This window comes from Suillus discolor (genome assembly GCF_016758755.1).
Source record: "Suillus discolor strain FC423 chromosome Unknown F5147scaffold_51, whole genome shotgun sequence".
Taxonomy (NCBI): Eukaryota; Fungi; Basidiomycota; class Agaricomycetes; order Boletales; family Suillaceae; genus Suillus; species Suillus discolor.
Window position 1 is genome coordinate 4322 of NW_024541298.1, and position 23023 is coordinate 27344.

Below are 23023 nucleotides of genomic sequence, written 5' to 3' on the forward strand. Positions count from 1 at the left end.
CCTTATATAAGGTCGAAGATTAAAGTAGACATTCCTTACTTTAATCTTACTAGGTACTACCCAGAAACTAGTCTAATCAACTAGGTTTACCCTTGAACTCCTTGTCCCGCTAAAGCTACCTGCTCGACATCGACTCGTACCTTCAGTGACGCCTCTCACTGTCTGTAAACCGCTATCATCTCGGCGTAACCCCTCGTTAACCACAACGAGCTACGTTCGAGTACGCAACCTTTGCTTGTCTGTAAAGGCCGACGACTCTCAGCACTCGGTACCACTGTCGTGGTTGTCGCTGTTTAGATCATCCTAGTCGCACACGACCGTTTGTCGTAACACTCAGTACTGGTGAGCTAAAGATCACCATTCTGATGGAAGCAACCATTTTTCAATTGCACCAGGAAACACGCCAAGTACTTTCCCCACGGGATTGACATACTCTCCAGGATGTCAGAACTTTGTGCATTAAGTTGAATTGGTATCGTGTGGGTGAGTTCTTCAGCATTATAGCGCCTGAACAAGACGAACCTGAGGAATAAATAGAAGCATCCACCATGGAACGCTCAATGGCGGCTTTGATATTTTGGAAACCTGATGTAGAAACTACAATACAAAGAGGAACAAATGATGCTCCTGACTGTATCTGTAAAAGTTGTAAGGTCGTACGTTGCCTAGTCTGCGTTACTTGAGGAGACAAGTGTGTTCGACCCTAAAGGGGAAGTGAGTACAGCGAAGATCTAGGGGTATGCACGGAAGCGAAGCGCGAGAAAACGCAGATGCGCGCAAGGCGCAGGAACGCGCGCGCGTAAGTGGAAATAAGAGAGACTAAACTTAAGTGATGATATGATATAAGATAAGAGAAGAGTGATGCGAAGTGTAAACAATAGATTTCTACTGCGAGTTTCTAGGTAGTAAGTGGGTGGAAAGTAACTAAAGTAAGGTGAAAAGTGCAAAGTAGGAAAAGTCAGATCCCTAATAGTATGTACTGCTGGCACTTATATAGCGCGCCTAAGCGTGGTCATGCGGAGCCAAAGCGCTACCGAGTAGGTATGCAAAGATATATATGAGTGAGAAACCATAATAAAAATAATGGTGGAATGATATGCTAATAAAAGAAATGGAAATGTACGCACTAGAGGGCTTGGTGGACAGTGGATGGATGCTTCTAGATGGCTGGTGCTATAAGGCACTCAAGCGCGGGAACGCGTGCGCGCATATACATCGTGAAGCGCGGGAAAGCTGCGCCTCATATAGGAATCGCTGCAGATAGCACACAGAATGATGCTGCAAGTTTGTGCTGTATACTTCCTAGTGTAAAGTGCCATATCACACCATGAGAGGCATGATTCTCTACACCGACAAAATGAAGGAAATGGCCGCTGTAGGCATGCACGCTGATCTCAAGCTACATCTTCAAGTTGATGACCAAAACAGAGGACTTTGCAAGACATGATGGAGCTATGGATGGAACATGTACCGTCATCTATGGTACGTGAGCCTTGGAAAGACTGGAACTATAAATTTATCTTGAACAGGCAGATTAGCATATATTCTCCGTACGATGCTATTTCTCATACCAGACATATCCTGATTGAATATTCAAAGGCCATCACGAATACCTAAATCACCATGGCCAACCCGAAGTGCGCTTGATGTGCATTCGGTGGCCGGGAAGCGTGGACCCCTCAAAAAGTCTCCCTTCCTGACTGGCACTGCAGTTGCTATGTTTTGGATTCCATTCCTAATGCTAGATCGTCTTAAACATGTTTATGTTGATGGTCTCATAAATGGGGTGGACATCAGGAGATTTACTGATGATTTCAGCGCCCAGGCCAAAGCTCAAACTACCGTGGTGAGTGCTACATCGTGGCCTAATTGAGAACACTTACTATTTGTCTGACAGGCAAGTGTCATTATGGCGGTCAATGCCAGCATCCTTGCAGTCCCAGGTCTAGGTACACAACTGGCTATGAAGGCATTGTGTTCCATCTCCTTCATTCTCTGTGTCTACAGCATCATCGGGTGTGCAATTGCACAACAATTGGTTCAAAGCTTGAGATACCTTGACTTTTCAGTGCGATCATCTTCTTTTTTTTTGTTTGCAGCCTGGTCTGACAATATCGATTGGATAGGCATATTACTTACAAGAGGAGATGGGCACTTTTGTGATCCTTGTGAGTATACTGATGTTCACATTCCTGATGAGGTGAAATAAGGTATTCATCGCAATGAGTCATTACTGACAGGCGCACTAGAGTTTGGCATTTGCCATCATTGGAGTTCTAGCAGGGATCTTCACTGTTGAATTTGGCCTTCCCTTGTCCGAAAGGATAGGATGCGGGCTGATCCTTGTTGTTGGGGGAGGGCTCATGATTCCATTGACAATGGCCAGCTTTGGGCCTGGACTGATTCAATGATGGGGTTCAATACCCTTGTGCTCTATATAAACACTACTATGTAGTCCAATATTGGTCCAATATACATGAATGCCTCAGCTTCCATGTGACACTGTTTGAGCTTGTGTGTGAACTTGAAGTTGTTGCCGCATGGAACGTGAGTACACACCGGATATGACTCAACTGTCTGCCAAAAGCTACAGTTCCTTACTGATGTGACCAGTGAATCTCATCAAGATTCAGTTGGACATACACGACACAGAATGATTGATTTACTATCCGCAGTAGTATGGCAGGTATATATCTTCGTCCCACTTCGCCTCCCCTTTCATCCCTAGATGTCACGGTTGGTAGCTTCTTAGAGTATCATCATTCGTTTGGCTGATTTAAGTTGAGCAGGACCCTCCAGCTCGCACTGTCCTTGGAATGTTGCTCATGGAGAGATCCAACATTTGAGCCACTGGTAGGCTTGCTATAACTATGTCACCCTGAGTCACTATCTCGTTGTTCATGTATGGGAATCCAATATGTGAGTGGCCTCATTTCCATTGCAAGTGATCACTGACCAGACTGCAGTTGCCATCAAATATGTATTGTTGATTGTCAAGTGCCTCTGTGTCATATCCCGCGTTCCAGACCCAGACTTATCACATATCATTTCCGGATCCGGCTGACGTCTATCTATGTCCGGATCCGACCCGCATCTAACTTCCATGCCTTATCCCTTTGTATGTTCCTACTCCGGTTAGACTAAATCATTTTCCGTACCTCGTTTCATTTCCGCCCTTTATTTTCCTCTGATCTAATCTCCGGGTTCATTTAACTATTTTCCGATAGACTAGCGTTTGACTTTTCTATACGCTCCGTCCACCGCTTTGTATAGCTTTGGACTTCGCATCTTAGTAGTATATAAACCCTGTAGAATCTATGTACATCTTTAGTTCGAATATTATCTTAGACTCTGCTCATTCCTTCCTCCGTCCGACTTGAGTTATCCTCTCGTCGACCTCCGCTCGTCTTAGGATTGATTCCTATTGACTTATCACCTCCGCCTCTACCTTTGGTAGTCCTCCGCTGTTTCCTTTCTAGTTCGGACTTTGTCCGGATTAGTCTTATCTCTTGTTCCCGAACGTCCGCCGGAATTCCCGTGCATCGGACATCGGACTCCGGACATCGCCCGACGCCCTCCGGACATCGTCCGGTAACCTTCGGATATTGTTCGACAGCCTTCGGAAGTTAGGGGCACGTACTCGGGTAAGGGGCGCAGCGCACGAGCTGAAGCCAAGCCCTTCGGATTTGACCCTTGAGCACGTTCTTAACACTCTGGCATGACAGACTGCTACAGTCCACAGCCCTATTTGTTCCGAGCAATCTCTCATTTGGTTTAGACTGGGCAGTCATGATCACGAATGAGGTGCCAGCAGTGACTCGTTTAACCTTCATCTCACTTACAAGTTATGATGCCAGTTACCATGTAGAGAACCTCACACAATCCACTCGTGTATGTTCCTCTTTGCTGGCCCTTAGTTCTAAAAGAGCATTGATGTTGGCAGACTCGCTATGGGACGTGAATACTTCTTGCTCCTATATGGCTTCAACAGCCAGAGGAGAAACATGAAATGTTAAACCTCATCAAGCCATCCGTGTTTCCTGACCTCAGAAGCCAATCCTTCCATTAACAGCTCACACTAGTCGTGCATCATCATGAATGAGATCATGCGATTATGGCTCCCGATGGCACCACGCTAGAGCATTTCCTATCCTAGGTACAATGCCGTGGATCACCTGTATTTCTAAGCCCTCTTTCAACTGCAGAGCATGTTATTGCTGTAGTACAAGGTACACAGTACACAATGTCACCTATCTGATTGATTTGTTTTGAAGGTAATAAACTATCCACCAACTTGGTAAATTGCGGAAGATGCAGACTCTTGGTAGATGAGTGCTATTGGATGCACAACCTTTGGTGAGTTGTTTTGATGGACTTGCTGCTTACATGACCCGGCTCGCTCATTAGACATTTGAGCTTAGAACTCATCCTTCCACCTATGCAAGACCACTCGAGATCAGCTATTCAACTGCAGAAGGCTCAACCTATCCAAGTCATAACAGTTTGAGGTGGCTTGAAGCTAGCTCAAGCCGTTGTTCCCATATTGTTGGCTTGTGCTGGTTTGTGCTGGTCCAGGTGGCTTGCGGACTGGACCAAGTTGCACATAGGTGACTTGGTTCATGGAGACCACCAAACTGCTGGAAAACCAGTAAGAGCCGAGCCTGTCCAGCCATAGCTAAACCATGACATGACTATCAGCAATGGATACAAAAGACAGACCAGTATCTGAACGTACTCCTAGACACAGAGGTTCCTGCCAACAGAATATGCTCATATGTGAGAGCGATGGGGACTGCAAATGTAGTACTTTGCTTTATGAAGTGTGGGGACATGGTATACTGGTGGTATACAAGAATGCAGCGCTTGGTGTAGGAAAGTAGCGCACGCTTGGTGCGGAAGAGTTGCACTTTGCATAGGGAATGATTGGAGAGGTGTTTAGCACAAGTTGTGGATATGGCTGCTATGAGGCTACAGATATGTCAGTCTCTACACTGCATTATGACAAACCACACCGAGTAGGCAATACTGGTGGTACGACTATAAGCTTCTGAACTCGGTGCTTTGCGCCACAAGCATGACATGTTTTCCCACTTTGAGGGGCCTTTACCCTTGTAAGCATGTGACTCATTCCTACCATTTGCAAGCCATAAGAGATTTATTAGAGATCACATTACGATATATGCCGTTGTGAGCTAGGAAAGTAAAAGCCATTATGGTTGAGTGGTAAAGATGGATCATCGTATTGAGATCTTGAGTTCAATTCCTGCCATTGCCAATTTATATTTTTTGAATTTTGCACCATATTTCTGAGCATTATGACTGTATGCGGCCGGGAATACGACGAGAAGATGACACAAGACCATGGATGGACAGAGCAAGACGAGGAGCACGACAAAGATATGAGGCCAAAATTTCCCACGGTCTGATGAAAACGCGTCCATGATTTTCGAGTATTTTGGTCATATGTCGCCGGGATCTTGATGCGATGATGTCGTGAGACCATGGATGGAATGACATCGACAAGGAGCATGGTTTTGGACTCGGACAAAAAAGTGATTAATAAGCGATGACTAAGGTGATGCGCCACTTGGATGACAAGAGTCCATTGATAAGCGATGACAAAGGCGACCACAAGCGACCCCCGCTGAGGCGGACGAAACGACCACCCTGAAAGCGACCCCCCCCCGACGGGCCCCATGCGGAAGGAACGATTGCGGGCCCCCAAGAGGGGAGTCCCCTCCCAATAGTGTCACCCCTGTCATGCTGCCTCACCCAATGATTGATTTTTTCAGCCTCCATTTGACTTGCCTGGCTTCGAATAGAACTCGATTCAGAGGTTATTGACCAATCTGAATCTGATGGCAATGCTTATTTCGTCCGAAAAAATCATGTTTCAGAGTCATGGTACCCCCTCCCTCCACCTACTCCACCAAGAAGCATGATTTTATGTCAATACAGATGTGCTAAGGGATGTTCCTAGTGTTTAATGATGATACAAATAGATTATAGATGGATTCAGAGTGTTCTGAACCAATATGGAATGTGATGTGTGAGTTTGCCTGGTACCCCCCCTCAAAGATCGATTTTTCTAGGCTTCACATGACTTGTCAGCACTTCAAAAGTATCCTTCCTGGGGGTTCTTGATGCTTCTGAACACGATGGTAAAGCCAGATTTGTCAGAAAAAATCAGGTTGTTGAGATATGTAGGGTCCCCCTCCCCCCTCCTAACTCATATATCTTGGTATTATATAAATACCGGTATATAAATAAGTGTTCCTACTGTTTTAAGAGCATATAAAACGATTGGAAATGGTCCCAGAGTGTTTTGGGCCCATCCTGATTAAGATATGCGAGTTTTCATGGTACTCCCCTCAAAGATCGATTTTTCTAGGCTTCCCATGACTTGCTTGTGCTCTAGGAGTATTTTTCCGGGGTGCTCTTGATGTTCCTGAACAAGATGGTGAAGCCCAATATGTCAGGAAAAATCAGGTTGTTGAGATACAGAAGGTCCTCCCCCCCCCTCCTACCCCATATATTTTACAACACTCACATTTCACTCAAAACCGATACTGAAAATGGTTGTCCCAGTGTTTTTAAAGCATAGAAATCGATTGGTGATGGTCCCAGGGTCTCTGGAGGTCAGCATTGTTGACCTTGGCTGGTGGGATGAAAAACTCAGTATTTTGACATTATCTACAGATCCCAACCGCCGATTTCTTTCATTCCGGGCTCATATTAATCCTTGGGCATCCCTCTAAAATATGTACCAGCCCAAGAAGAGAAAAAAATTTCAAACTTTGAAACCTATTTCTGTTTTGACCATATAAATCCTTGGGCATCCCTCTAAAATATGTACCAGCCCAAGAAGAGAAAAAAATTTCAAACTTTGAAACCTATTTCTGTTTTGACCATATAAGTATCCTCTCAAATACAACAGTACATCGCGCCGGAGCACTAATCATTGATTAGGACAATCAAAATGATTCCATTTCATGCATTATACCCACCTGTGATGATGTATCAGCAGCCTGAACCTTTGGCTTGGATGATCAACCCTTCCAGCCTCGACGAGGAAGGAAAAATTATCGCTGTCCTCAAAATACTTCGTGGATTGCGGATGACAGTCATGGACCTCATGTTGTATTCAATCTCGGAAAGACCCTCCATGGCAACTTGGAGAGAAGGTTTCTTTCGATGCAAGGCACTTGTGCAATTTCTGAATGTGTTGGACATGGACGAGCGAGCAACTTCACGTCAGTTTACGACCCCTTGCTATTGCAATGGTCATTGATGAGGTTGATGCTGAGATGGAGGCCGCTAAGAACATTTTCCGCATGTCATCAAAAGACATCACCCCCGAACTACTCCTCTCATTTGATCTCGATACATCGTTGACAAAGCCATTACAAGAAACCACTCCATTGCTACGTCGCATTCTTCTGTCAGCTATGCAGACAGTGCGAGCTGCGAAAGAGAAAAAACATCAGCATGCCGAGACCGTAAGTGTTTGTATTGTATTTTCAACAAAGTCAATAGCGAAGTTGATGAAAATGAACAGTACTGTACCGTGATCGAGTCACAGATTGCAAATGTTCGCTCCCAGAACAATCTCGCTTTCCAGGTGATACACGGATTGTGCTTATTTAGTGGTGGTTCATCACGCAAAACCATTGATCTGCTTTCGCGATGTGGCCCCTCTCCTGCCTATGACACGTTACACAACGCTCATACTACCATGGCTGACGGCCAAATTCGGCATGCACATCTAGTGGCTCGTGGGCCACATATGATTGGGTGGGATAACATCCAAGTATCCACCTCGATTCATGTCGAACAACGTCCCCTGGCTCCTCCAAAGGTCCAATCAGGCACCACAGCTATTATATACCCCCTTCGTAACGCAACAATGCAAGACGTAGAGCTTCGGCCTATACTCCAAAACCGTGCCAAATGTAACTGTCAGCCAGGAACAGTCACAGTCGACGCGCCCGAAGTCGCCACTATGCCCTGAACAAAGCCATCTGACTTTCGGAACTCGTCGAATACCATTTCATTATGTTCCGTCGACATGCTAGAATGGAGGTGCCGAAACTTGAACACATGACGAACTGCCTCAGGTAAACGAGCATTGAGGTATCTTGCTACAGCTGCTGTGCTGAGTTTGTGATCTATGAATATGATAGACTTCGGAGGATAAGACATAGGCGGATGAAACGGAACAGATACGAGAAAATCAAGGTTGCTGAGATTTTTGATGGAGTCGACCATAGGAATCACCGCATGACTGATATTTGGGCGGTTGGTGGTCAGCATAAAGGTATCTGTTATCTCCTTCGAAAGATTCAGTGATTTAACGATTCGCTGGAGTATCGGCTGTGGCAAAGTTGCCGAGAAGAGGGCAACAGGAACGCCGAGTGGGAGTTGCACCAGTACCTCCGCGAGCTTGCCATATGCTGCACGGAACGCGACCTTCTCCCCTGCCTTGGGTTCTCCAGCCGTGATAATAAAATGAGCCTCATCAACGAAAAAAAAAACCAACCCGCTTGATGAAGTTCTGATCCTTCAGCAACAGCGCGAGACGGGGAATGTGTCCACCTTCAGGAAAAAATTGCTCTGGTGCAACAAGGAGGTTACGGTAAGCTCCTGCAGAGACACGCTGCGGGAAAAATCACGTTAATGCATCTAGGAGTGTACAGCTACTGCACATACACTCCAGAGAGTCTTATCATTTGGAGTATCGTGATTAATAGCAATCGAGGGAATGCCATACTGCTCGAACTCCTGAACCTGTTATTTACAAGGACAAATTTAATGCCTCGAGTGAGTGAAAATGCTGTATCTTTGGCGTACATGATCTCGCTGCAGCAATTTCAAAGGTGTGACAGTGATAGCTGTCTTGTTAGGAGAAAGGAGTAGAGGGAGAATCATAGCAAGGGTCTTTCCAGAGCCTGTCGCAGCTCGAAGTACAACGTGTCTCGCGGAAAGTAATGATATGAGGCATCTGAGCTGGAACAATTTCGGACGTTGTGATCCTTGGGAAAGAAGATCGAGTCGCGAGAAAGCCTCGAGAACTTGCTGGTGTTGTGTCGTTGAGAGGGCCCCCGTAAAGTCCGTTGGGAGATTCTCAATTGTATCTCGAGCAGCAAGTGATAAAGGTCGTACAGAACTCATGGTGGAAACTTAACATAGCGTACAGTCTGAGCGAGAGCAGACGCATAACTTGTGCTATATGATCGTAACTACCACCGGCACGACCGGCATCTATCAAATTTCAAACTCCTCGCTCCGCCCTGCCACGCCACTCCGAGATCGATCAGCCTGGCTACACCACTCGTGTAACCGTGGTAGTATTAGGCCAGGCTGGTCACGAGCCTAAGACATACCTAAGTCCCGGCGATTTCCTGATGTGCATCATCAACATATTGTCCACCAAACAAGGAGATCATTCATGCTATGAGCGCCTTTATGACTTTCACACACGAGGCACAGCACAACGGTCAATTATCTTCTGACGCTCTCAAGAACGCCTGTCAAAATTGGGCCACCCGTCTCTCGCGTACTCTAAATCCGCCAGATGACACGCTCAGCTACATATTCCAAGCTTTCTGGATTCGTCACCTTCTTTCCTGGCTCAAATGGCAGTGGTGTTTGAAGGGTCTACAGTCTTGCCTTGTCGTCTCATCTGAACGACAGAAATTTGTTAAGTCTCTAACCTCGCCATTTATCAGTGCCATCCTAGAGACTAATATCGCTTTATTCTATTATATCTATTGCCTTATCCTCATCCTGGACCCCATTCACGTGCAGTCCAATAAAGCACTACCTGCCATCATTCCTGATCCCAAAACATCGACAATACAAGCATCGACACCACCTTCCACCTCCGAAATGTTGAAGAAGGGACCATCAACTCCCATACTTACTCCTCCCTCACAGCTCATCGGAACTCTACGTGTACATGTCACTCGTAGTCCTCGCATGAATCAACACACCTCGTAGTGTTCCCCTTCTAGTCCACCCTTTACACCACCCTTACCACATTCCCCCTCCCCGAAACTAGAAATCGCTGTGTCTCATGCTGGCACATCCAAAAAGCACATGTTAGATGAACTTGGGCTCGATAGCGATATCTCATTCGAATGCGTCGCCCTTGCCCCTACAAAACACCCGAAACGAGACAGGCTGATTCTACAGCCAGAGGCAGGCCAAAGCGACAAGAACGCCAGAAAGTAACCTGGTATACTGGTAGGAGGTCACTCACTCGTCAGAAATCTTATTTCTCAGTGTTGATCTACCTTTGAATACCCACCTCTGTTCTTAGCGCGCTGTTGTCATTTCACAGACTACTACTACTAGCTCGACCGCAGCAGATGTAGAAACACCTGATTTGGGCTTTTGTATTGTCACTGGCATTTGACTCGTCTATTGATTTTTCACTTTCACTCATTCATGATGTGCTCTTCGGTTAGGACTTAGATTCGTTATGACAAACTGTCAACCAAAGATGGTGCGAAGCGTTCTTCCGCGCCGATCGACTGATCGAAGCTGTTGAATCTCTTCATTTTATGATGTGTATGCTTGACTCGGACGAAGATGTGAAGAGCAGCTGCCTCGAATGGTCTACCGGTGAGTTAGCATCTCTGACAACCTTAACATCGAAACTCATTCTGGTATCAATAAACCTTCAAGCAAGACTGCAACGTCGTATCGCAAAGGGTGCCGCGAGCAGTCGCAAGATGGCTATTAAATTGTATTTGGCTGCGATCGGGGTTGGGTGCCTCATACGATTCCCTTTTCGCGCGGCGCACTAAGGCCAATTTAGCACGAAACCTTTATCCAGAGGCCTTGCTGATGTCGACACGGTGCAGGCAATATCCATATCGTAAATTCTCAAACCATGCTCGCGAAATTGAATTATGCTCCCGACCCGCAGATACGAAGTCCCACTTGAGTCTTGACAGATTCAGACAGAGATCCTTACTCATTCGTCGGTAGAATCGTCATGATCTCAACTGCCATGGTTGAATCCTTGCCGGAGTCTGCTGGACGAATCACTTGGCAGGCATCCTGGAGAAGATGGATCGGTTGATACGGACTCTCATTCGCGAGAGTTGATGTTGATCGTTCGCCCTGGACGGCCTTTCCGTGCACTTCTCCTAGCAAAGCAGAATGGTGGGGAATACAAGAGAATCGTATCGGATCACAAGATTATGCCACGGGACGAAGACATGACTTCTATTGATGATCTGATGGTCTTCAGGACACTAGAGACATCGTAGTTGGGTGTATTTCGGAGAAAGGATCATACTGATCTTTTTCGTTCATGTTTTGACAGTACAACCTGTAACTCACGACAGTAATCAAACCATAACGATTGTATATCCGAATCATCGCTGAGAGCACCGGTCATAGCGCGTCCTCGTCAATCATCATTAACAGTAATTGCTTCCAACTAGTTTCCACTCTGCTCACGGATAAGTACTGTTTTGTGTCAATGTACTGTCGACCGCGTATGAGCAGAGTGTACTTTTCCCCATCCTACTGTAAGCACGCCGAGTTCTTCAAACCCCGGACGGGCTTGCCGTTGTTGACATCCCACACTCTTACTATCCTGTCCCGGAATCCGCTCACGAATCATTATCTACGCTGCAGTATAGTGACCCACATAACTTGAGTGCGTTCTGTTCATTTTGTGACGAGCCATCAACCAGTTAGAACTAACAGTCAAAAAAGTAGGTACCGATTATTGTAAAAACGTTTCTTTGTATGAAACATTGCCGCTGTTATCTGGTACAGTACACACCATAACATATAGTCTATCAGCGGTCGCAGTCACAGATGATTCCGATTTGTTGCCCCAGATTAGTCACCTAATTACCTCCTCTCCTCAAATGGATTTTCCGTGTATTCCAACTCATCGTCGCTATCGTCTCTGTGTGTAGGTTGGGGCTGTTCCCGAAGGAGTGATACAGGTCGTTTGGGCAGAAGTCCAAATTTAGCTATCGTGGGATGAAATTAGAGGCGTAAAACAGCGGGAGGAAGAACACGACTGACTGGCATCTATGCCACTCGGGGTACCAACGCCCGTGGACGGCGGCCTTGGGGTGTCACCCGACCGCCGAGCAAGTTCGGGAGGAGGGGACGTGCCCATGCCTGTGTTCGGCGGGGAATACGTCGATGACCCTGCATAGGTCGGGCTATTGCTTGCAACGGACGTAGAGTTCGGTACAGTCTGAGTGACGAAGTTCGGAGGAGCGTATGTCGCGCTTGGAGCGAGAGTAGGAACGGAGTTCGTCCTTGGATTTGAGTTGGCTCCACCGGGACGGGGAGGAGATTGCCACCCGCTTCCACGAATTCCACTTTCGCCCGGTGGATTGGGGTCATAGTAGGATTCCTGGTGCTGCGTGGGTTGTACACCGCCCCATGAAGGTTGAGATGTCTGACCCCACGTAGGTTGTGTATCTTGTCTGTAACGAAGACCCATTAGATATTTCACGTAAACGGAGGTGAACAAAGAAGCGAATGTCGATGGAAGTGGCGGTATCGTTTAATGAAACAACTTCTGGTGACAGAAGTAAAGGGATGCATACCTGGACGCTCCCTGGCCCTGATCGTATTCCTGTATCTTCGCCTTAACTTTTGAAACAATCGAAGAGAATGTCTTCTTGCCAGCTGGTGGTTTCCAAATCAGTTACTGACTAGGGTACGAGAATTGAAACACGTACTTTCTGCTATCTTGTTGAAACCATCTTGAAATTCTGCCATAGTGTCCCGTTGCGGTGGAGCAACCGCCTGCGCCATACTGTCATACCTCCCAGTTTCATTTCCACCTCCCCGGTCGCGACTAGCAGACCACCTCGACTGATAGGTTTGGGGCCCTTGTCCCTGCTGCGGAGGGCGCCACTGATTCTGTGCAGCTTGCTCTTCCTCGAGCATAAGACGTCGAGCGAGTTGCTCGTCTAGATCAGTCTGAGTAGGCTCACGCTGCTCCGGCGGCTGTAGCGGCTGTGAGACATAATCAGGATCGCTCATCCCCAACAATGTGTCAACTGCCAGATCCTGGTCACCGTTGACACTCTGGAGTACAGATGATCTGCACGTCATTCAGCACATTTAACTTGACAGAACACTGTCTACACACAGTAGAGAGTCGTCGAAATCTGGGAACATAGCGTGCAGGCTCGCGATGCGTGGATCCACATCAGCACCAAGAGGACGCTGCGGAAGGCTCGGGGTGTCTTCGGCCTGAGTAATAGCAGGAGGTTGGGGCGAAATAGTAATCATTTCGCCAGCTTCTGGTGATTGCGGTGGCGAAGGCGCTACTTCAAAGACAGGCGGGGTAAATTGTTGGTGATCGTATATTCCTGGTGGTGAAGAAGGAAACTGATGCGAGTCCTCTGATTCTGAAGGCTGTGGTGAGGAGGCAGGGTTTGCTATATCTGGCGTGTCAGTATTTGGATATAGCAGATATATGATCAAAGTTGCTCACCTCGAGGCTGGCCATCAGTGACTAGGCCCTCATTTGTTTGGGTCATCGTTGGAAGAACGTCTGTACATGTGATCTTAGAGTCGGTTTTATAGGATGAGAGTCTGTTGCGGAGTAGGCCGCAGCAGTCATACGCTGTCACAATATAATACGTAGCCGCTGACCAAATATAGCGATGTGCCGGCGCTGGCTTAATTATCCACAGGCCAGGCCTAGCACTGGGCTCACCCACCATCATATGCACTTGAAATTGACTTTCACAGAGTTTTCGAAACATGGATGATTTTGTTGCTTGGTTTCAACACAATGGTGGGGTCTTGGATACTTCGATGATGGCCATCGCCGATTTTCCTGGCAGTGGACGTGGTGCGGTCGCACTCCAGGATATGCCTGTTCGTCTCCTTCAAAAAAATTTCGTCCAAATTGATTGCTCACATGTTTTTCAGGAAAACCATACAATTTTCACGCTTCCTCGTTCATTAACACTTTCAACTCAGACCTCGAGCCTTCCTTCTGCATTCGGTTTTGAAGAATGGAAAAAGCACAAACTGCACAAGGGTTGGGTCGGGCTGATTCTTTGTATGATGTGGGAGGAAGCTCAAGGAAACCAAGGAAAGTGGATTACATATCTTGGTAGGTCTTTCCAAACGACCACTTGTCAGTTTTGTTCTCAACTCAATATACAGCGTCGCTCCCGACGCAATTTGACACCCCAATATTCTGGAGTGACGAAGAACTACAAGAGCTCCAAGGGACGGCTGTGGTAGGTCTGTTGTCATTTTTATATATTTCTCGTCGCATTCTCGTTTATGAAAGTAGCTGACAGTGGTGAAATCTAGACAAGATAGGTCGGGATGAGGCTGAACGCGACTATCACGAGAAGCTAACTCCGGCGATCAAGGTAAGTCTATTTTTTGACTTTTCCCACTCGGACTCGAATCCTGGAAAATTAGACTCGACCGGATCTTTTCCCCTCCGATAAAATCAATACATGGTACACACTTCATCAGTACCATATTACAGGCAGCCGAATTCTATCTCGAAGCTTCAATGTAGAGAGGTGGGAAGGTGAAATTGAACAGGAGGCCGAACATGTCACAGAAGAAGACAGTAACGAGGACACCCAGGCTAACACGAGTGTTGGGAGCGCAATGGATGTTGACGATTCCGGAGACGGTGGTGGAGCTGTGGGTGAAGAAAGCAGTGACAGAGATAGTGATGATGAGGAGATAGAGGATACATCGGATATTGCAATGGTGCCTATGGCTGATATTCTGAATGCTCGATATGACTCTGTCAATGTAGGTCATGTGGACATCAAATCTTTCTGTCCCAGTCTTTATTTGTGCCTGCATGACATTCATACAGTTCTTCGCAGGCGAAACTTTTCTACGAGAAGCACCATCTTCAAATGGTCACTACGAAGCCCATCAAAGCTGGAGAACAAATAGTAAGTCAGTCCGCACCAAGTGATTATGTTGGTTTACATACATTCAAGTTCAATACATACGGCGACCTGCCCAACTCAGACCTGCTCCGGCGCTACGGACATGTTGATCTCGTGCCTTGTCCCCATCTAAAGGGTTCGCTTGGAAATCCACAAGACGTCGTGGAGATACGAGCAGACCTTGTTTTCAACGTTGTTTGTGGTGATCTATCTACTGGCGAGACATATCGACGACGGATCGACTGGTGGCTCGACGAAGGGGGCGATGAGTATGGCACTCGCTTACTTTTTTTCTCTTCCTGTGCTCAAGCATATTATCCAGTGTTTTCATTATCGACGCAGACCCAGTTCTCCCGGCAGCGCTAACATCTTTCATAAGACTTCTACTTCTCACCCAAGAAGAATGGGAAAAAACACGGGAGAAAGGGCGTTTCCCGAAAGCCAAGTTTGATAACCAAGTCTCTCCATTATTACGAAGAATATTCGAGATGCGCTTGACTAGTTATCAATCGCCAGATCTTGAAGTATGTTCATTCAATCATTGTCCCACTCGGGGATCGGTGACACGGAAATTATTCCTCATTTTAGGTTGACGCAAAGCTTCTTGCATCCGAATCACTCACGCTCAACAAGAGACATGCCATCGTAGTGCGGCTCGGGGAGAAGCAGATTCTAGCGGGCGCACTTGAAACCCTGCGCTTCATGGATGCGGCCTTGACTGACGTCGGGAGTAATGGATCTAAAGGCAAGAGGCGTGTGGCAAGTGGGGGTACGACGGGTGGAGGAAAATCGAAAAAGGCCAGGCATTGACCCTAAGAAGGCCTATGCACGGACCGACTCATTCACGTCTTCTGCTCATGGTTGTTATCGACATGCAGTGCAGAAGAACGGAGAGTACCGAGGTTCTGTCACTAGCCACTACTAGTATACCGACTAACCTTCCAACAGTAACTTGTACGCATCACATCGGTGTGTAACTGGCCAAAGAGACAATGCTGCATTCTATTGGGCGAAATTCTAACCTATAGTTGGCAAACAAAACTGCACGAGGCAGCCAATAATGCACTACAGTTCCTCCCGTGATCAAAGCGGCTTATAAAATTATTCAGATGACGTCCCAAAGAAATATTTTAGTAAGGTTCAACCCTCATGCTTTCAACGGATGCATTCAGCACGCTGTCAAGATGTGAAAGATCTGAATAAACTATATATATGCGTCTTCCCTTCCATTGCTGTTGATCCCAACAGTTTCAATAGTTGGCAGATAGGCTGGCAGACGTCACGCTAGCAGATAGCATAATTTTGTGCATTATGCTATCGATTATTGATCACCCTGCTAGTCTCTCAGTATGCCCACGGTGCAGCGCTGACGCCCACCGGTGATGCTCGGTGATGACATTCCAAGTAAGGCTGCGTCTGACGTGAGCTGGTTCCGACTGAACGGGTAACTTTAACACGAATTTCCAACCATTTGATGATTTCACACTTACATTAGGATGTGAATCGTGTATGAAATCAAGTGACTGGCACCTGTGACCTTTACCTTACCTTGTCTTAGCGTCGCGTCGGCGTTGATAGGATCTTACGATAGTCTGATAGCTGCTCATGGTCATATTGCATGCAAATGAATGGTCTTATCTGACCGTTCTTTAGATTAACGTCCGAAGTGGACGATTTCGAATTGCACTACAATAAATAAAGAATCGTTAGAATCGCAACAAGGCGTGAGGACCCCTGAGAGTATGCCCATAGTGGCCACCATTTCTCTACTTCTTCGTCAGCGTCAAATTCTTGTCCTTGTCAGCACACTGGTTTATGTTACCCAGGTTGCCGGAGTCAATGTGTTCCTTCCGCCGCATGCCACGCGCAAAGCGTCTTTCTTCGAGGCACGCATTTCCCGATCTCATTCTCGTTTCTCCTGCTGCGGATCGTCTGGAAGATTAAATGTGCTGGATCAGACTAGAATAAATTTTAGTAGCGATTGCGCGATCATAGCGGATGGATTGGTAGGTGTGAAGCAGGGGAAGGATCTGAGAGAGGTGCGCAAAGCCCTAAACAGCAGCATCTTCGACCTGAAAATGAATCGTAACTCATGGTCGCAAGGACACATAGAAACCACTTACGGCCGTTGCAGACACTTGAGCACGTCATGGGTTACCAGTCGGATGAGTTAGGTGCCACTAAACGAACATCAGAAGACCTATAAATATGAGCTTCTGAATGCTATTTCGATTCACGAGGGGAAGAATGTAGTGTGCGGTTGCTGAAAGACACTTACTGGGATTCCCAGCCAGTAAACTCAGCCCTCATCTTGTCTGCGCTGCCCTTCGCAGTCTATGATTCCTCACCGCCATCGTCAAGATGCATCATCACGAGATTATACTCACTTTTAGCGCACTATACAGGTGAAATGAAGAATCAAACTCATATTATACTTACTATGCGCCTTGATATGGTGGCATGGACCCAACCATCCTACCATTTGAGATTTCTCAACCAAGAGCCGCAGGTCCAGGTCTTGTAGAGGTTTTTCTGTCAGGGTAATAACTCTATACGCAGCATCTGCTGTGGGTCTGGCTCGATCTGGACCACCCATGAATACATGACGTACTGCCGCAAAGTACTTTTAACTCCGTTAGCAGCGTGACTGATGACTAAATCAGCATTCACGACTTCGCCAGACTCGAGAGATAAGGGTAGGTTTTGTCCATAGAAACAACCCGACAATGAGTGCGAATGTTACACTGAGGCTCCAATAATTCATACGATATGCAGTGAAAATCAGCACGCTATACTAAACTTTGTTAGCTTCACCACGAAGGGGATAAAGCTCAAACTTAGCGTGAATGTGATAGTAAGGGGGCCCCGTAGTCCTTCTCTATAATATTTTCCCACCTCGTCCATGCGAGAGTTTCGCCGGTAGACCCTATAAGGCGAGAAGAATGAGTAGTATATACGAACATAGACAAAATGACTCGCATCGCCTGAAATCCGATCCTTCAAGCTTGACAGCAACTTCCTTGAGGCGTTTTTTCAAACCCCAGCTAATCAGAAGGCGGGTTAGATTTGGGCTGAGCTAGATACCAACACGATCGCGAGAGCGGCCTCGGGGATGGGCACTTTACGACCAGCCTAGGAAAGGCAGTGCGCAACAGCGACATCACCAAGCCCACGTCCTACGACGACAACACAACTTCTAAAGAAAGAGAAGCTCGACGTCCTTAGTGGAGCTTGCCGACCTGAAAATTCAAACCAACCCAGTAACCGACGGATCACTGAGCACATACTGTTGCTGTTGGAGACCTGTTGCTCATTGTGCTCTTGTTACTCCTGTGAGCCTTCGAATACTCGAGCGGCAGTGACAAAAGAATGCATGCCATTAATTCAATGCAAGGGAAGGAGGGTAGGACTGAGAGGCGTATCTACAGGTTATAGTTAATACCTGGAGTGACAGGTGACCAGTGCACCGGTGAGGTCTGCTTGTTTCTACGGGTGTGAAATGTCTGTCGGTACTTTCGCCCTTGTTACTGATTGCCAGGTCCTCAGCGCATAAAGTAAAGCCTAGCGAATCGATGGTGTCGAACCGAGGCTGGCAGGGCGAGAGTTAGAGAGTAGTACTAACTATTTCAAGTATTTCGCAGCGACCTCTTGTGGTCCCTAACGCCTGGAATTATGGTTGTCTGCTTATATTGACCATTGGAATGTAGTGCACTACAAGCTTCGTGTTACCAGCTGTATGGTATTAAACAGAGTATAATTTATAGTATTAATTTACATAAGTCGATATTAATGTTTAGTTAAGGATAGTAATAGAATGAAGTGGCGGTTAAGTTATCACCTTCTCAATCCAATTTTGTCTATACTGCAACAACTGGAGACCATGCATGTAGCACTTAAATGGGATCTTGAGAGCTGGGAATTTTTTTTTGGCTTTAAAGGGCTCCTGGACCGGTCACAATGTCAAGCCAATGGTCCAGAGATACCATTTGCCACAGTAAAATCTATCCTAATAAACTAGAACCGGGGAACTTAGAATCCGACGCCGGGAGCACTCAGTTTTTCTGTGCTAGATGAGATGGTTAGCAGGAATCTAGACTTTCATTTAGATTCAGCAGGGTCGGTCTGTGAAGAGTTGAGCCCCTTTGGCTAGACTTTCGACATCCCGGTGTTCCGATTGCACCTGCCGATATCCTCGTGTTCAATATCAGGGAATTAAGCAGGTACTTAAACCCAAAGAACATACCGTAAGAACACATTGAGGAAAAGATCAGTGGTCGTTGAATTTAAATTGTGCCTTTGAAACTTAACTGCAGCGACCATATGCATATATGCATACGTAATGAATACGTATATATTATCATCACTTCCCAATTGGCTTGACTAAACTTTACTACCTCGGTCAGCTCCTGCGCCCATGAACAACCGTATCTCGCGCTCCGTACTGGAGGATAATCACAAAAGGCTTATTGATCAGTACAAAGCAAACCTTTCAGATGTATGTGCTATCCAATCAATCTTGAATGATGAGATCTTGTCCCATGTGGTCCAAGAATTAGCGCTCAGTGATGCGGACCATACATGGGCGAAGGAATGGATCTCGGATACAGGTAATTGTTGCAGCATCAAATCTGTGAAACCGTAAGTTGATCATGAACTACAGCAACCATTTTCCGTTTCTTACGGGTGAGTGAAATGCTAACCGATTGCAGCAGCAAGTGTCTCCGCTAAAGCATGGCACGTAGCACCATGGCTTCGTCCGTTCATTCGCATTGGAGGGCATATACACGGCACTCATTTGGCGTTTAAATGCATTGCGACTCTTCGCTCTCCCTTCTGCACTGCTTCATTGTCTTCCACCGCCGATCTGTGATCCACTTGGCCGTCCCCTCGTGTTTCTCCAGTTGTCAGAATTGCTGACTTGCGAGCAAACAATGATGGATGGGTTGCTGATCTCCCTCGAACGCCTGAGTATTCATCTCCGCTCACTCAATACTCTTAACAATCAGTTTGCAAATCGTGAAGTAACTCTTCAATGCGTTTTCGTCATCGACCTTGAAGGTCTATCAGTCCAGTCGGTTGTAAGTCAATACCCCTTGAGACCTAAACTTTTGTTCAGTTCCGTGACAGAACCTTAAAATTTTAACATGGCTCATGAAAGAAGTAGTTCCCCGGTACCCTGGAATGCTTGGTGCAGGTAACAATGCATCGCTCTAATCATTTGCTACGATCAAACTCAATTTTGTTTTGTCTTAGTATTCTTCCTCAATTACTCTTGGACATATGCAATAACCTGGTCCATTATGGAGTGCGTTGATTCTAGAAACATTCTTGGTCTGTCTAACCAGAATATAGGTCCCTACTTCCTAAATCCGCGGTTGCCAAAGTCTTCTTTCCATCCAGGGAGGAGCTTCTTCAATATTGTTCTGCGTCAGCGCTACCATCTAGTCAGTCACCCTATCTCGTTGCCTTACACACTTAGCAGCCATGCATTTGTCAGATTATGGCGGTGCACTTTCGCCACTCCACCTTATCGAAGATCCGCTAAATTCGCATGAGCAGAAAAATCATGCTTCTGTTGCTTCACGTGAATGGTGCATGCCGGCGCCCAGCACCGGGCTTCCTGAAACCCTACACCGGCAGCCTTCGTCCGTAACCATACCTCCTCGATCCTCCCTCAACCCTTTCTTTGGCTATCCTTCAGTCGCTTCCTTCTCACGACCGCACACGGTGCAACAAGGTCGCCGGCGGAAACGTGATCTGCTGTTGACCCTGTCAGTTCTCTGGTGGAAAAGATGGGGTACACGCGTCATCATACTGCTCTATTTTCTTATCGTAGCCGGTCTTACACGTAAGAGAGTCAGGAGAGTAGCACGATGGATGCTTGGAGTAGTTCTACCTTCTGGTAGCACCTTGCTTGCCATGACTTAGTTTGTATGATGGATCCGGTATGTCATTTCGGCGGTACTGATGCCATGCCGCGCAACCAAGAAGTGCCGAGGTGTTTACATAACTTGCCTTGCATTCATCAATATTGATTAATCATTTTCAATCGGCGGAGCGACCCCTCGCTTCTCCGGTCAACATGCAGGCTCAGTCAGGCTCAGTCCTTGTTACTTTCGTAGCGACCCTACATTCTGGCACCCAGGAAAGGTCATCCGCAAGATTAATAGCGTGATGCTGACACATCATGTGGGGTATAGTAAAGTAGCATCGTACTAGTGTCGTCCGCACAATACAGGTTTACACCTACTTGCTACAGCTTGGGCGCCAAAACCGCCGCCGGCAGTACTCGGTTTCTATCAAAAATGTTCAAGAGGTCTGACGTAGTGGCTTGTTGAGATCTAAAGGAAGTACTCGGGAAGCTAGGTGGAGCAAACACTCGTGTGAGTAAATTGGTCTATTCAAAGAAAACACGGAGCGAGAGATGATCACAGGAATAGCGACGTACCTTCCCACCAACGTTCTGTGGAGCCTGTTGACTCGGACCATCGCGTTCATTCTCCGGGGCAGCTTCGAACACATTGAAATACATGCTCTCGCCAGGACCCACCTCGAGTATACTCGCGGAATTGCCGCAACGATAACAATAGTTAGGCGCCGACCAGACTGTCGAAAGGTGTTTGTCAAATAATGACGAATAACCTTCCATGCAGAGTTGATGTGCGCGCAAAATATGCGACATGTTGTTCGTTTCCAAGAACTTGTGTACAACGCCTGATCCAAACGTGTAGCCAGCACCTCTATATGATCCGTTCCAGATTGAAACATCAGACACAATACAAGCGGAGTAATGATAAGCCTCATTAGTCAATAACGCTAGTGATATACTAGAGTAGGCACGGACCTTGGGGATATTGCAAAGTCTTCTTTCTCTGCATCCGGATCCGACCACACCAAATCAGCCATAGGACCCTCGTGTGGAATTTCTAGACGAAATGAGGGTGAGCAGCAATGAACGGGCGGGGGTAACGTACCTCTAAATCGATCTACAACTTTGATTTGATCTACGGAGTGGATAGACGGCGAAAGACCTGAGACGAGGAAATGATCAGATCGTGATAATGTGAAAGAATGGATTGCTGATGACCTCCATGAACACAGAATATCCGATCATCGATTACCACAGACAGGGTCAAGAAGTCGAACATGTCCGTGAAATAGGTCCATACATGTGATGAGCCGTATTTTCGCACACACTCCGTATAAAACCCATAAGTCTAAGTTAAACATTGAGCGATAAGGGAGCTCCATAACATCATGAATTGATGGCTGACTTGTGTTACAGCCCTTGATTCATGGTTGCCACGAATTAACTGGACTCTGTCGGGGTATCGCAGCTTAAGACACGTAAGGAGTGATATGGTCTCCACACTGAACAGGCCACGATCGACGTAATCCCCTGTGGCACTATGAGAAAAGGGAAGTGTATTCTAACAGAAAGAATGGAACTCGCCAAGGAAAAGATAATTTGTATGAGGAGCATAGCCACCTATGCGGAATATTTCGATGAGGTCGTAGAACTGACTTGAGTTCTATGATGAAATGTCATGGAGTGATTAAGGCTAGGAGGTACTCACCCGTGTATGTCACCAACGACCGTTACTGGTGCACTGACATGGACCACATTGGATTCCCTCATGAGAACTTCTTTCGTTTTTGCACATATTTCACGTAAAAGGGCCTCATGTAAAAGCTGTTTGCGGAGCAGTTGCTGTATACACGCGTCGAGATCGAAGGGGGCCATAGTAATTCTGCGGTCTCGTGCTCCGAGTGATTTCAGGAAGGTTAGTCACAAGTCACAGATGCATCCCTTTGTGCATGTTTGGGTTCAACTTCCCACCACGGTCTCGAAGTCGCCATAGTTAGTACGATTATGATTTGAAGCACCCCATGCAGTTCAAACAAAGTTTCGACTATCAAATTGATCGCGCTCCTTGGCGCTCTGAAGACCCGTGTACTTGGTCAGCAGTGGATTATGGGTAAGGTTAAGTTTACGAGTGGTCAGGCCTGGAAGGACGGAGATTTTCTCTCATGGTGCCTGTGTCCGAATTTGCACAAGCCACAAGCCCATTTTTACGTTGGCGTTTCAA

At 46.7% G+C, this 23023-nt stretch overlaps 10 protein-coding genes across 10 annotated transcripts; 5 read left to right on the forward strand and 5 right to left on the reverse strand.

Annotated features, from left to right (window-relative positions):
• Positions 1–621: 621 nt before the first annotated feature.
• On the forward strand, positions 622–2411 carry F5147DRAFT_655277 (uncharacterized protein; the record flags this gene model as incomplete). The annotated part of the gene is made up of 10 exons (XM_041433960.1): positions 622–656; positions 710–799; positions 903–905; positions 998–1041; positions 1110–1200; positions 1400–1482; positions 1746–1846; positions 1898–2068; positions 2127–2168; positions 2250–2411. 10 exons carry the CDS (start codon positions 622–624, stop codon positions 2409–2411), a joined length of 822 nt encoding a protein of 273 aa, XP_041289768.1.
• Positions 2412–3344: 933 nt separating this feature from the next.
• Positions 3345–3864, reverse strand: F5147DRAFT_655278 (uncharacterized protein; the record flags this gene model as incomplete). Its single annotated transcript, XM_041433961.1, has 3 exons — positions 3345–3596; positions 3641–3744; positions 3843–3864. 3 exons carry the CDS (start codon positions 3862–3864, stop codon positions 3345–3347), a joined length of 378 nt encoding a protein of 125 aa, XP_041289769.1.
• Positions 3865–7564: 3700 nt separating this feature from the next.
• F5147DRAFT_546237 (uncharacterized protein) lies at positions 7565–7813 on the forward strand (the record flags this gene model as incomplete). The annotated part of the gene is made up of 1 exon (XM_041430329.1): positions 7565–7813. A coding segment is annotated over one exon (249 nt), but the record flags the coding sequence as incomplete, so codon positions are not given.
• Positions 7814–7959: 146 nt separating this feature from the next.
• F5147DRAFT_639693 (uncharacterized protein) lies at positions 7960–8758 on the reverse strand (the record flags this gene model as incomplete). The annotated part of the gene is made up of 2 exons (XM_041433011.1): positions 8710–8758; positions 7960–8656 (listed from the first exon to the last, which is right to left on the reverse strand). The coding sequence occupies exon 2, from the start codon at positions 8311–8313 to the stop codon at positions 7960–7962; it is 354 nt and encodes a 117-aa protein (XP_041289771.1). The 5' UTR covers positions 8314–8656; positions 8710–8758.
• F5147DRAFT_616475 (uncharacterized protein) lies at positions 8188–9221 on the reverse strand. The gene is made up of 3 exons (XM_041432540.1): positions 8851–9221; positions 8710–8787; positions 8188–8656 (listed from the first exon to the last, which is right to left on the reverse strand). The coding sequence occupies exons 1-3, from the start codon at positions 9169–9171 to the stop codon at positions 8519–8521; spliced, it is 537 nt and encodes a 178-aa protein (XP_041289772.1). The 5' UTR covers positions 9172–9221; the 3' UTR covers positions 8188–8518.
• Positions 9222–9453: 232 nt separating this feature from the next.
• Positions 9454–10233, forward strand: F5147DRAFT_776644 (uncharacterized protein; the record flags this gene model as incomplete). Its single annotated transcript, XM_041441881.1, has 2 exons — positions 9454–9954; positions 10000–10233. The coding sequence occupies 2 exons, from the start codon at positions 9454–9456 to the stop codon at positions 10231–10233; spliced, it is 735 nt and encodes a 244-aa protein (XP_041289773.1).
• Positions 10234–11874: 1641 nt separating this feature from the next.
• Positions 11875–13284, reverse strand: F5147DRAFT_639697 (uncharacterized protein; the record flags this gene model as incomplete). The annotated part of the gene is made up of 6 exons (XM_041433012.1): positions 11875–11999; positions 12055–12467; positions 12597–12672; positions 12726–12811; positions 12854–13093; positions 13142–13284. The coding sequence occupies 6 exons, from the start codon at positions 13282–13284 to the stop codon at positions 11875–11877; spliced, it is 1083 nt and encodes a 360-aa protein (XP_041289774.1).
• Positions 13285–13489: 205 nt separating this feature from the next.
• F5147DRAFT_313989 (uncharacterized protein) lies at positions 13490–16052 on the forward strand. The gene is made up of 9 exons (XM_041429177.1): positions 13490–13878; positions 13933–14119; positions 14173–14253; positions 14326–14387; positions 14440–14787; positions 14865–14936; positions 14985–15202; positions 15256–15457; positions 15522–16052. The coding sequence occupies exons 1-9, from the start codon at positions 13762–13764 to the stop codon at positions 15741–15743; spliced, it is 1509 nt and encodes a 502-aa protein (XP_041289775.1). The 5' UTR covers positions 13490–13761; the 3' UTR covers positions 15744–16052.
• Positions 16053–19242: 3190 nt separating this feature from the next.
• Positions 19243–20987, forward strand: F5147DRAFT_708955 (CRAL-TRIO domain-containing protein). The gene is made up of 7 exons (XM_041438164.1): positions 19243–19540; positions 19594–19616; positions 19676–20011; positions 20061–20127; positions 20187–20238; positions 20286–20377; positions 20431–20987. The coding sequence occupies exons 1-7, from the start codon at positions 19348–19350 to the stop codon at positions 20859–20861; spliced, it is 1194 nt and encodes a 397-aa protein (XP_041289776.1). The 5' UTR covers positions 19243–19347; the 3' UTR covers positions 20862–20987.
• Positions 20985–22729, reverse strand: F5147DRAFT_708962 (Metallo-dependent phosphatase-like protein). Its single transcript, XM_041438165.1, has 8 exons — positions 22511–22729; positions 22387–22457; positions 22208–22332; positions 22021–22150; positions 21908–21964; positions 21778–21859; positions 21382–21673; positions 20985–21295 (listed from the first exon to the last, which is right to left on the reverse strand). The coding sequence occupies exons 1-8, from the start codon at positions 22675–22677 to the stop codon at positions 21275–21277; spliced, it is 945 nt and encodes a 314-aa protein (XP_041289777.1). The 5' UTR covers positions 22678–22729; the 3' UTR covers positions 20985–21274.
• Between the last annotated feature and the right edge of the window lie 294 nt (positions 22730–23023).